The sequence below is a fragment of the Peromyscus eremicus genome, chromosome 8a, assembly GCF_949786415.1.
Source record: "Peromyscus eremicus chromosome 8a, PerEre_H2_v1, whole genome shotgun sequence".
Lineage (NCBI taxonomy): Eukaryota > Metazoa > Chordata > Mammalia > Rodentia > Cricetidae > Peromyscus > Peromyscus eremicus.
This window is the reverse complement of record NC_081423.1, coordinates 88,722,452-88,735,271: the sequence shown is the minus strand read 5'-3', so window position 1 is coordinate 88,735,271 and position 12,820 is coordinate 88,722,452. Positions and strand designations below refer to the sequence as shown.

Sequence of the window (12,820 nt, the reverse complement as noted above, 5' to 3'; positions counted from 1 at the left end):
GCAGGGCAGAGGATGAAAATCTGCAGTGCTGTTGCTGGTTTCTGAATAGCCAAAAGGGATCTAGGAACGTCCATGCCTTTGGGCACACCCCTACCAGCTACCTCAGGGTGTTCAGCTGTACTGTTCTTTACAGTCCTGGACAGCCTTATGGTGTGTGATACAGTACCAGTGGTCAGGGTGTTCAGCTGTACTGTTCTTTACAGTTTTGGACATTCTTATGGTGTGTGATACAGTACCAGTGGTCCTCATCTGTTAAAAGTACTTGAGCTTTTCTTTATTGCAATCCTAAGTCTTGAAGCATTTTTCTTAAGTGTCTTTACCAGGTTTTTTTTCATGAATTTTTTAGACTTCAAAATTCAAAACAGTGTAGTTATCTTATTAAAAGAAAATACACTGTGATTATTTCCAGCGTCAGGATTTCAGTAATGTTTCCAGTTTTGCTTTGTTGGAGAGCGTACAATCACTCATGGCATGCATATTTGTTTGCACCAACTTTATGATATAGTAAAGAAAGAAAATACTGAAGAGAAATTTTTTAGATCATTGACGCTTGTAAAACAATACTTTCTGTCAAACAAATATTGAATAGTTTATGTTGGCAAGTAATGTGATTGCTCTGTTTGAATTTAAAATGTGTATTACATTAAAGCTTAGGAACTTACTAAAATGTAGACTATGTGATAAGTTCTGAGCCATTTAGGGATTGGGTGTTGAATGTGCAAGTTTGGGAACCTATTGGGAATTAAAGATTCCAGCTGAACAGCTCAAGTTTCTGAAACAATACATTTTCTCAGACTTCATGGAATTGCTGTGTGTCACATACACTTACTTGGCTCAGCAGGCTCAGCAGGCCCAGCAGTGAGGTATTTCTATTGTATATTTGTTTTGCAGGGATCTTAGCAACATCAATTGTGAAGAGCTCGGTCCTTTGCCTCCTGGATGGGAGATCCGCAATACCGCTACAGGAAGAGTTTATTTCGTTGACCATAACAACAGAACAACACAATTTACAGATCCCCGGCTCTCTGCTAACTTGCATTTAGTTTTAAAGTAAGTTTTGAAGCGGTACATGTAAAAATATTAGCCTAAAATAGAGGACCTGTATGTGCTTTTTATAATGTGAAAGAATATTTGCTCTTTTAAATTCATAATGTTGATTTATTTCTATGATACATTCTCAAGGAGTAGCCCAGGCTGACCTTGAATTGTTGTAGCCTGGCAGATCTTCATGCTACTCCTTGTTAGAGACGTGAGCTACCATGCCTTTTACTGATCAGAGTATATGGAAGAGTAAGAGATTTTACTCTGAAATGCACATATCTTATTTTCACTCTGCTTAAACAGGAACCATTACTAAAATGTCAGGAAGAGATATTCCTAAGAGGTGCTCAAGCAAGAAGGCTGTTTACAGAGGCCATAGCTTGACCAAAAGTTGAGACTGAGCAGGCTAATTTTGACTTGCCATCCTATTACATACAACTGATAATAGTGATTGACAGACATATCAGTAGCACTTACTGTGTGTAAAAGTGTTGCTCTTTGTTCCTTGCATGTGTTAATAGTTTCATCCTGGTAGATAAACCATTTCTACAGATGAGGGAACAAGCAGAGGTTGACTTCTTTCTTTCTTTCTTTCTTTCTTTTTTTTTTTTTTTTTTTTGTTTTGTTTTGTTTTGAGACAGGGTTTCTCTGTGTAGCTTTAGAGCCTGTCTTGGATCTCACTTTGTAGACCAGGCTGGATTTGAACTCATAGAGATTCACCTGGCTCTGCCTCCTGAGTGCTGGAAGTAAAGGTGTGCGCCACTGCCACCTGGCGAGGTTGACTTTCTGTAAGTTTCCCAGCATGCAGTACTTAGACTGGATTCAGACTTCAGTCCTTGGTCTTTGTTCATGTCTGTTCTGCACATCGTTTGTACCGTCTTTGCATCCTTTGCTTGTCTCTCTAGTTGCCTGTTTCCTAACCTCATTACTTGCCAGCATTGCCTTCTGAGGAAGGAAAGGCGAAAAGGGAGTTTCATCATGAGGAAAGGAGCAGCGTGTCTTTGTCACCAATTCTGGCAAGACACTTGGTTAGTGGTATAGCAACAGACCATGGCTTGTTTGCCTTAGAGTCCAGAGAACAAGGTTCTTTGTGTCCACAGAGGAGCTCACTTTAGCGTCTCTAAGTAAATGCTGCCTGCCCTGCTTGCTCCATCACTAGTGTGTGTGATACATACTTAGGATGTTAGATCCTAAAACAAAAGAAAACTAATAGAGGGCAGAGGGACTTTGGAAAACATCCCTGCTTCATTAATCTGGAGGTAGATGCAACAGGGAAAATGTGAATGAGAGCTGACTATCACTTGTTTAGAAAAGTACAAGAAAACATCTAACTCTTGTGTTTTTGTTGTCTTCTTTGAATATTTATAATTACCCTGTTGGACTCATTATGTCAATAGACCTTTTTATTGTACTAGGTGCTAAAACCTTAGTTACAAACGAAATTCACAAGCATTTGTAGAAATGCAGGAAATCCATGGGCTGTTTCTATACGTTAAGATCCATAGCCTCAGTAGCAGAGTAGTACAGCATGTAGTCTATCCTTCGATTAACACTGCTCTAGGACACTTACATAAAGGTAGAATCAAAGCACCATAAAATGTTTTTAGGGCCCATGAGGTAGATCAGTGGGTAAAGGTGCTTGCTGCCAACCCAACCTGACAACCTGAGTTCGATATCTGGGCCTCACATGGTAGAAGGAGAGAACCTACTCCTGCAGGTGGCCTCTGACCTCCCTGGACATGGTGGCATGAACATGCATTATATAAAATCAATGTAACAGAATACTTTATTTTCAACTTTAATATGTAAGGGCAACTTTTCCTGAGTAATAAAATCACTGTAGTCTTTACTAACACTGTGAATTCTGGCAAGTCCTTGGTATTACTGACTTTGTTTACTCTCCGTGGCCTTGCCTTTCTTATGGAAAACCCCAGTGAAGGAAGGAATGGGCCTAAAACGTCATTTTGTCTTCTGAACACCCTGATAACTTAACCATGTGATTCTATGTGGTGTGATACGCATCTTGTTTCTCAGGGAACTATATTAAAAACAAAACAAAACAAAAAAAATCAAAATTGCACCAGGCGGTGGTGGTGCACGCCTTTAATCCCAGCACTTGGGAAGCAGAGGCAGGCAGATCTCTGTTCAAGGCCAGCCTAGTCTACAGAGTGAGATCCAGGACAGGCACCAAAATTACACAGAGAAACCCTGTCTCAAAAAACAAAAAAATCAAAATGGCAAATGTGATGATATTTTTTGTTTGGGGTTTTGTTTTTGTTGTTGTTGTTTTTCCAGATAGGGTTTTTACAGTGTAGCCCTGACTACCTGGAACTTACTGTGTAGACCAAGCTGGTCTTGAACTCCTAGAAATCCACCTGTCTCTGCTTCCTGAATGCTGAGTTCAAAAGCATATGTCACCACAACAGGCCTATGATTGTATTTTTTGTGATATTTGTTTGGAGATGAGGTTTAGCTTTGTTGCTCAGGCCTCTTGGAACTGGTTTTATAATCCAGTTAGCTTTGAGCTTTTTATTGTCCTGCCACAGCTTCCCGAGTGCTGGGAGTCTTTAATTTTCATTTTCCTAGCTATTCATGTGGTAAGCGTATTCTTTATGTATGTGTTATTTTGAGATAAGACATCCCTGAGTTGCCCAGGCTGTTCCTGAACTCACTCTGTGGCCTTAGCAGTCCTTGAACTTGAGATCCTGTGCCTTAGCCTCCTGAGTAGCTAGCCTACAGCTCCAGGACTGACTGAATACATTGTTACCTTATTTGGTAGCTCTGGCATGGTTTGTTTGTTTCAAGACAGGGTCTCCTGTACCCCGGGATAGCCTTGAACTACTATGTGGTAGAGAATGACCTGGCCTCTGATACAGGCACAGTACTTGGCTTATAATGTTTTTCTAACTTTGTATCATTTTTAAGCTGATACAGTCAGAGAGAGATGGTGTGTGCCCTTATAGCAAAAAAATGTTCTTGGAGTAAAGGCTTTGGTTATCAACCAAATAATAAAATAATGAAGTTAGTTTAACTATTAGTCTGAATTTTAGGAACCTGTTACGTATGGATTATATATAACACTAACAAACATTTGTAGATTACTTTGATTTTAAGGTTTTTTTTTCCTGTTTCAACTTTTTAGGAAGTGAGAAAAAAAATTCAGATTACTATACGAATCATGGAGAGGCTAATTATTCATGCCAGAAAAAAATAGAGTGGGCAAGTTACATTTTAGAGTGGAGTCTTGAACTTAAACTAATAAGAGTCGGAATTACTTTTTTGAGAGGAAGCAACAGGAGAAGTTACCTGTGGAAGTCTGCAATAGGCTTGTTGTGTGTAAAGTGCACGTGAGGGCAGTCTGTCGTTGTGTGGGTCCCTGCGTTTGCTCATTCTCTCCTTCAGAATCCCTCCTGAGATGGGTTAATTAACTATGGTTACTCCCTTTTGATGTTATGAAGTTAAATAGTTCCTAAATATGAGGCTTCGGCATATGATCTATAAATGTCAGGATATGACATTATTAAACTGTTGCAAAATATTGTCATCAGGGCTCAGTAAATCACCTGGCCAAGGACACATATCCTTTGTAGAAACCCCATTTTGGAAAAAAAAAAAAATTCTTGCTTGAAAAACATACTTTATACAATTAAAACCAACAACAAAAAGTAACTGTGTCATTCGTAGTGGTTAAAATAACTAACATTGTCTCTGCTTGTTGTATCCTGGGCACTGGGTAACATTTCTCCTGCTGTCCACATGCAGTCCTGTCTTCTTCAGTGAGACAGTGTCACAGCTTGCCCAGAGTACGTAAAAAGTGCTGGAGCTGAGATTTGAACTCAGCCTGACTGTGGAGAGTCTTTCCCCCTTCCTCTTCCTGTTTTCTTCCTTTAACACTGTTCCTGTTGCTTTGAATGGTATCATAGAAGTTCTGCCTTAAAATTGAAGGAAACTTTTAAAAACAAGTATGAACAAAGACTGTATCTTGAATCTTTTCTGTTTGTCAGGCTTACTTATTTCAAGAAAATAATTGGACTGCATGATGAGGTCTCTGGACATGTCAGAGGCCTTACAGACAGCAGATTGGCATCCCACTGTTTTCTGACCAGTGCTGACATCATCCCTTATATAACTGCCCCTTACAGGCTGCTTCCCTGTTTTTCATTCTGTCCTTAGACTGAGACAGTTGTAAGAGGAAGGGTCTCCGTCAAGCTGTCTGTGCAGACTCCTGTTTTGTTTGTCCAGGAAACAGGCTCTGGATGACAGGCAGTGCTTGGCACCCACCTCAACTGTAAATTGGATAATGGGATGATGTGGAGGAATGGTGTCTGAACAAGTGCTCTTAGCATCTGCATAAGGCTTTATGAATAGAACCTCAGTAACTAGTTTGACCTGGCTGATGGGATGCCCAATAAGGCTTAGAAAATGATACATTTCTTTTATAGTCTGATTCTGATTTAAAAGTAGAGTTGCAATCTTTTACGTTCTAAAGTATTTTGGTAACATTTCTGTTTATTTCCAGTCGTCAGAACCAATTGAAAGACCACCAGCAGCAGCAGCAGCAGCAAGTGGTGTCATTATGTCCTGAGGACACCGAGTGTCTGACAGTGCCAAGGTACAAACGAGACTTGGTTCAGAAACTAAAGATCTTGCGGCAAGAGCTTTCCCAACAGCAGCCTCAGGCCGGCCACTGCCGCATTGAGGTTTCTAGGGAAGAGATTTTTGAGGTAAATATATAAGCCTTAATTTCAATTAGAAGAAAATTAAATTCAGTGTTTTACTTTTTTCTCGTTGTTTTGAAACAGTCTCACTGTGTAGCTCTAGCTAGCCTGGAACTCTCTCTGTTGACTACTAGGATGTTCTCAAACACTGTCCTGCCTCTGCCTCCCAAGTACTGAGAGGAAAGTTGTACACCATCATGCCTGGACTTTGTCTCATTCTTTCTAAGGAGACATTTTTGGAGACTCATATCTGATCGAAGTGAAAGTATTCTTTTTTTTTTTTTTTTTTTTTTTTTTTCATTTTTCTAAGACAGAATTTCTCTGTGTAGCCCTGACTGTCCTGGGACTCGTTTTGTAGACCAGGCTGGCCTAGAACTCACAGAGATCTGCCTCCTGGTGAGCTTTTGTCTCAGCAGTTTTAGCCTTGGTTATAATTGTCATTTGTATTTCAAAATGATAAAAAGTTTCTTCCCACCTGGAAAACACTAAATGGTAAGTGATGCTTGTGCACTAAAAGGATCCAGAGGCCCCAGGTTCCCAGCCCCCCCCCTTTTTTTCTTTTTTTTCTTTTTTTTTTTTTTTGAGACAAGGTTTCTGTGTAGCTTTGTGCCTTTCCTAGAACTCACTCTGTAGTCTGGGCTGGCCTCAAACTCACAGAGATCCACCTGCCTCTGCCTCCCAAGTGCTGGGATTAAAGGCGTGCGCCACCACCGCCCAGCTAGGTTCCCAGTCTTGAGAGGCAGGTCTTCCTCAGAGGCTCTGCATGTGGACTCTGGGGCTGAGATCACAGTCATTGGCCAAGGTTGGAGTCTTGGAACTCATCAAGGGAGGCAAGGCTTGAGACAAGAGATAGATCCTCGCACAATGCTGGGATATGTGGTCAAGAACATAAAGATTGGGGGCTGGAGAAACAGCAGTTAAGAGCACTTGTTCTTCCAGAGGACCCGAGTTCAATTCCCAGCACCCATGTCAGATGGCTCACAACCACCAGTAACTCAAGATTCAGGGGGTGCAGTGGCCTCAACCATACATGCACATGAATACAAATGAAAAAAATCAAGTCCCTCGCCGGAGCATGTCTCTCTGTTCTCCCTATCCATCAGCGTCCAAAACTAACTTCTTTCTGGGGTATCCTTCATGGTTGTGGAGATTAAGACAGTTTTAGAAGCAGACTTGCACTGGGTAGTGGAACAGGTTCAAGGCATTTGTGGCAAATGGAGACTACAATGGTGGTGACATTGGTATTAAAGATAAGTAAACCAGTAAGATAGTCATCACCATTCAAGCCATCATTTTAGAAATCTCCATTGTCTTGGTACACAGAGGCTACCCAGGGAGCGTGATAATCAAATCCCATACTGTCCCAAGCAAGGGAACAGACCTTTGGCCCAGAGGCACTGGCATTGTCTTAGCACCTGTGTCCCAAGAGGCTGCTGATGGCCAGTATTGGCAGTGGCCACCCTGGGTAGCTTTACCAGGGCCACCTTTGATGCCATCTCCAAGACCTATAGCTACCCCAGACCTCTAGAAAGAGACATGTTCACCAAGTCTTCCTATCAGGATTGCACTGATCATCTTATAAAACTCAGAGTAGGCTCTCTGTACAGGCTGTTAGCTACTATAAAGGAATTTTATACAAGAAAAAATGAATTAAGAAGGATAAAGGTATGTGTCTCCATACTTAGCTACATAACCCCAGTACTCAGGAGGTAGAGGCAGGTGGATCTCTGCAAGATCAAGGCCAGCCTAGTCTATATAGCAAATTCCAGCCCATCTTAGAGGCCAGCATTGTCTACATAGGGAGTTCAAAGCTATCCTGAGTTTTGTGAGAGTCTGTCTTGACCCTGTCCCCCAGATAATATAAAGCTGTCTGTGTCCTTAATATACTAATTATTTGACTTAGGTTCTTTTAGAACTGTGCTGTTAGCTTTACATTTAGTTTCTACTGATGCCTCTGACTTAAACTTAGATCAACCAAATTTTTAAATCAGATTTCATCTGAGTTAAATTAATTTTGTGAATTGGAGGAAAAGAAGAATTCAAAATGAGAGGTTAAAATACCTGATGATGGCCGGGCGGTGGTGGCGCACGCCTTTAATCCCAGCACTCGGGAGGCAGAGCCAGGCGGATCTCTGTGAGTTCAAGGCCAGCCTGGGCTACCAAGTGAGTTCCAGGAGAGGCGCAAAGCTACACAAAGAAACCCTGTCTCGAAAAACCAAAAAAAAAAAAAAAAAAAAAACACCCGATGATAGTATGTTAAAATTGTTTTTCAGGAATCCTATCGACAAGTCATGAAAATGAGACCAAAAGATCTCTGGAAGCGATTAATGATAAAATTTCGTGGGGAAGAAGGCCTTGACTATGGAGGGGTTGCCAGGTAAAGACTTGGGTAATAAACTACATGTGGATTTTTTTTAAGTTAATGGTGTGAGTATTTTGCCTGTGTTTGAATGTGTACTAAGTGCATGCAGTGCCCAATGAGGACAGAAAAGGTTATTGAATTCCTGGAACTGCAGTTACAACCATTTCAAGCTACTCTATGGGTACTAGAAACACAACCCAGATCCTCTGCAAGAGCAGACAGTGCTCTTAACTGCTGAGCCATCTGTCCAGCCCCCATATAGATCTTTATACTAAACAAAATTAAGGTATGCCTGTTGTAACTTTGTCATGAATATTTAAGTATAAAACTCAACAGTGTTTGCAATACAGATGAAATCCTAGTGGATTTATCCACAGTGAGATTATGGGAGCAGAAGAGTAGTTCATACTCTCAGTTTCATGGAAGCCCTGCAGGACTGTAGGACTGGCAGCCTGTGTTTTTACATCTCTCTTCAACACATCTTATTTCCCCTGCCTCACACTGTCAGTTCTAAACTGAATGCTGTGTTCTTTGGCATGGTCTTTTGTTAGTTTTACTTTGCTAAACAAGGACGTATTATATTTGCTTACTCATACACATGTATATCTTACAGTGGTTCTTAGAGTATTTTAATAGAGAAGGCATTATATGCTGTTTCTGCTATATTCATAATCATACATTGAGTCCAACTTACTGGTTGTCCATACATTGAGTCAGCTTATTTCTGGTAGTATGTATGCTGTCAGAATTTTTGCAGGTGTGACATTTACCTTACGTAAGTGTAGGAGAGCCCCAGCTCTGAACTGAACTAGTGTATGGACTGCTGAGTAGTCTTGGTTCTCCTGTTATATATAAATCCAGCCTAAGCAAATTGTGTTTTCACCAAGTCCTGTAATTGTTAGTGCCTTCTTAGTGCCTGTTGTGTTATCAACCTTTTATCTAAAAATGTATACCACCTTTATTTTATAGTTTTGTCACAACTGTTCTATTTAGTTTTATAGACTTTTAACATTTTTGTCTGTTTATTCTTTTTTTTTTTTTTTCCGAGACAGGGTTTCTCTGTGTAGTTTTGGTACCTTTCCTGGATCTCACTCTGTAGACCAGGCTGGTCTCGAACTCACAGAGATCCAACTGGCTCTGCCTCCTGACTGCTGGGATTAAAGGTGTGCGCCACCGCTGCCACACCGCTCCCCACCACCAGCTGTGTTATATATATTTATATAAATGCATAACTATATAAGTTCAACATGCTGAGTCTGTTTATTGTGGTTTGAGTGTATATGATTTCAGGCCTGACCACTTGGTGTTGGGTAACCACTTGGTGTTGGGCTTATTCCTAGGAAAGACTCATTCTCCCTCTCTTAGCAGTCATTAGTTACCTTTCGTACTTTGTCTAGGGTTGGGAATCCCATGAGATTTCCCCCTTCCATATTAGTATGTCCGTTGATAACTGTTGTTCAGGTGGTGTTTAGGCAGCCATATTGTTGCAGTATCATGGGTGTAACGTCCCTGTCTTTTCTAGGAGTTACATTTCCCAGCAGACTTCCTGGCCCTCTGTCTCTTACAGTCTTCCTGTCACCTATTCTGAAATCTTCCCTGAGCCTTAGGTGTAGGAGTCGTTTTGTAGAATAGTCCATTGGCACTGTGTCCTCACAATCCATTTATCCCTGCATTATGACCAGTTGTCGTCTGCGGTAATTTCTCCATTTGCTGTAAAGAGAAGCTTCTTTGATGAAGGCTGAGTTACACATATCTGTGGGTAAAAAGAGAAGTTTTAGAATAAAGTTAGGAATTCTGTATACTGTTCTAGCAAAGTGATAGCAGGTTCTTTCTAAGATCCCTGACTTCACTGGCCCCCGAAAGTTGGCTAGGTTTCTAGTACCAGGCATGATTTTCCTCCTATTGAGTGGACCTAATGTCTAATTAGGCAGCTGTTAGTTATCACTAAGACATGATGGTCATTGTTATAGTTCATGGGTGTCACGGCTAGATAGGACTGTTGATTGCTTCCCTTCCTTGACAGCTTACATAGTAAAAGCGGGAGGGGATATACCGCAGTGGTAGAGTACTTGCCTAGCATGTACAAAGTCCCATATTCCATCTTCAGTACAACAAAAGAAGAGAAGTGGTATGGGGCATGCCCACAGAATGGCCTTTGTGTCTACCTATACCTAAAGCTTTGGGATCTCTGGGTTTATTTCAGGGTTTGCTTTAGGCTTATACAGTAAAAGATGGTGAAACAGGCATTGACATTTCTTTACTGAAACAGTACCACAAACACTCCACTGTCCAAAAAGTAAGAATAAATTCATGCTGTATTATGTTTTTGGTTTTTTGTAGTTTTTTTTTCTTTTTTTTCCCCGGAGCTGAGGACCGAACTCAGGGCCTTGCACTTGCTAGGCAAGTGCTCTACCACTGAGCTAAATCCCCAACCCCATTTTTGTCATTATTTGTTGTTGTTGTTGTTGTTGAGACAGGGTCTCTCTATGTAGCTCTGACTGTCCTAGAATTCACTGAGTAGACCAGGCTGGCCTTGAATTCATAGGAATCTGCCTGCCTGTTGTATTATGTATCCTTATGAACCTAGTATAAATCTGCCCTGATAGAAATAGACAACTAGATGAAGTAGATGTTTTGAATAAAAAAACCACATTCTTCCCTTTATATTTATCATGAGTTATAAATTTCTTTTACCTTTTAAAGTGATATACTATAGGGCTACAGAATCTCATGAGCAGCTGAGCTGCTATACTGACTGATGCTAAAGTATAATGAAAGTGCTGCAAATTATAAACAATAACTGTATAATAATAAGTTTATTTGGTCTTTAAGCATTCATTTTCTGTTGTGATTTTATAGAACCACAGTTAGTACTGTATTTTAACTTAAAAGAATTGTGGAAGCTGGACATAATGGAGCACGCCTTTAATCTTACTAGCACTCAAGAAGCAGAAGCAGGTGGATCTCTGTGAGTTCGAGGCCAGCCTGGTTAAAGTCCAGTAGGTTAAAGCATTCACCATGCAATCTGAGGTCAATCCTCAAACCATATAAAAGTGGAAGGAGAAAACCAGCTCCACAGAGTTGTCCTCGGACCTCCACATGTGTGCCATGGCATATGTTCACACATATCGTGCAAACCCATAATAGTAAATGTTTAAAATTCAGAAAAATGGTTCACTAGAGTGACTAATGACATAACTGACAAATTCCTTTATCTTTTTTTCTAGGGAATGGTTGTATCTCCTGTCGCATGAAATGTTGAATCCTTACTATGGTCTCTTCCAGTATTCTAGAGATGATATCTACACGTTGCAGATCAATCCTGACTCTGCAGTTAATCCGGTATGAGCTGTGGTCACAATAGTGTGAGTGTGCTGGGACCCACTGTGCTCTCATCTTTAAATGTCAATGTGATTATCACAAAGGAATCACTTGCCTGATCCTGGCCACACCCTCTGGTTCAGCAGTTCCTCTTCTTGAAAGTTGTCCTAGTAAATGATAATACGTGGGCGCTACATTGGGACACTAGGGTATCTACTGTTGATTACCCCTAATCGACACAGCACAGTTGTCCATACAGAAGACTGATTAAAGTATGACATAAAATAGTATAAATTGTTGTTCTTGATCTGGGTCTAGTGCTTGTAATCATATCACTTGGAAGGTTAAGGCTAGACTGGACTGCATAGCGAGACCCTGTTTCAAAGGAACCAAACGAAGAACATAGCTTCTGAAATTAGAAAGACATGGAGTCTGTGGGTGTACAGGCTTCTCCCGAGATTCCGGGGCTCTCCAGGCTAAGGCAGCAGATGACACAAGTTTTAGGCCAGCCTGGCCCTTATGGAGCTATGGGGCAACTTAGACTGTGGTAGGAGACCCTGTCTCTAAAACAAACAAACAAAATATATATAACAATCATATTCTTGTTATGTAAGTTACTGTCTTTGTGATTGTGGGCAAATTCATTGCCTTAAACCTCAATTATTTTATTGTTAAAATTTAATAGGAAGAGTTTGCACCTTAGAAAACAGTTGTGAGACTTACTTGAGACCCTGTGTATTAGGCATTTAATTATGCTTTTTTAATCCTATAATACATTATTATTAAATACTTAAAAGTTAAGTGCTGGGGCTGTTGCTCATTGGTAGTGTGCTTGACTAGCATTTGTGAGACCCTGGGTTTGTCCCCAATATAGCTTCCCCTCCAAAAGTTGGCGGTTACTGCTAATTTCTTGCTTTCTAGTTAAATCTGTTATGTTTTCACACAGGGGCATACTGTGAAATTAAAGAGTGTGAGATTAAGATGATGTGTGATAAAGATGTGTGTTCATTATCTGTTCAGTGATGTTAAGTGGAAGGTTATTTGTGATACAGCTTTGGTAGATAGATATATGTAAGAGAACATTAAAAAGTCTGTGCCATAAAACTGATAACCGTTTCCTCTGAGTGTTAGATAATGGGTGACTTTTAATGTTCTCTTTGCTTGTATATGTTTATCTAAATATTTTGAAGAAAGTATGTGGTTTTTTTAAATAGATATTTTTAAGATAAAACAGAAGTTTTAAGATGAGATTAAAAATTACACCTTTAATCCCAGCACTCGGGAGGCAGAGGCAGGTGGATCTCTGAGTTCGAGGCCAGCCTGGGCTACCAAGTGAGTTCCAGGACAGGCTCCAAAGCTACACAGAGAAACCTTGTCT

At 40.5% G+C, this 12,820-nt stretch overlaps 1 protein-coding gene across 1 annotated transcript in view; it reads left to right on the top strand.

The window, feature by feature from the left end:
- The window catches only part of Smurf2 (SMAD specific E3 ubiquitin protein ligase 2), a 106,051-nt gene that overhangs the window by 78,094 nt on the left and 15,137 nt on the right, over positions 1–12,820 (top strand). Inside the window, exons 10-13 of the mRNA XM_059271999.1 lie at positions 892–1,050; positions 5,561–5,765; positions 8,033–8,136; positions 11,349–11,463. Of these exons, the coding sequence (XP_059127982.1) occupies positions 892–1,050; positions 5,561–5,765; positions 8,033–8,136; positions 11,349–11,463 (583 nt within the window). The remainder of the gene's footprint in view (positions 1–891; positions 1,051–5,560; positions 5,766–8,032; positions 8,137–11,348; positions 11,464–12,820) is intronic.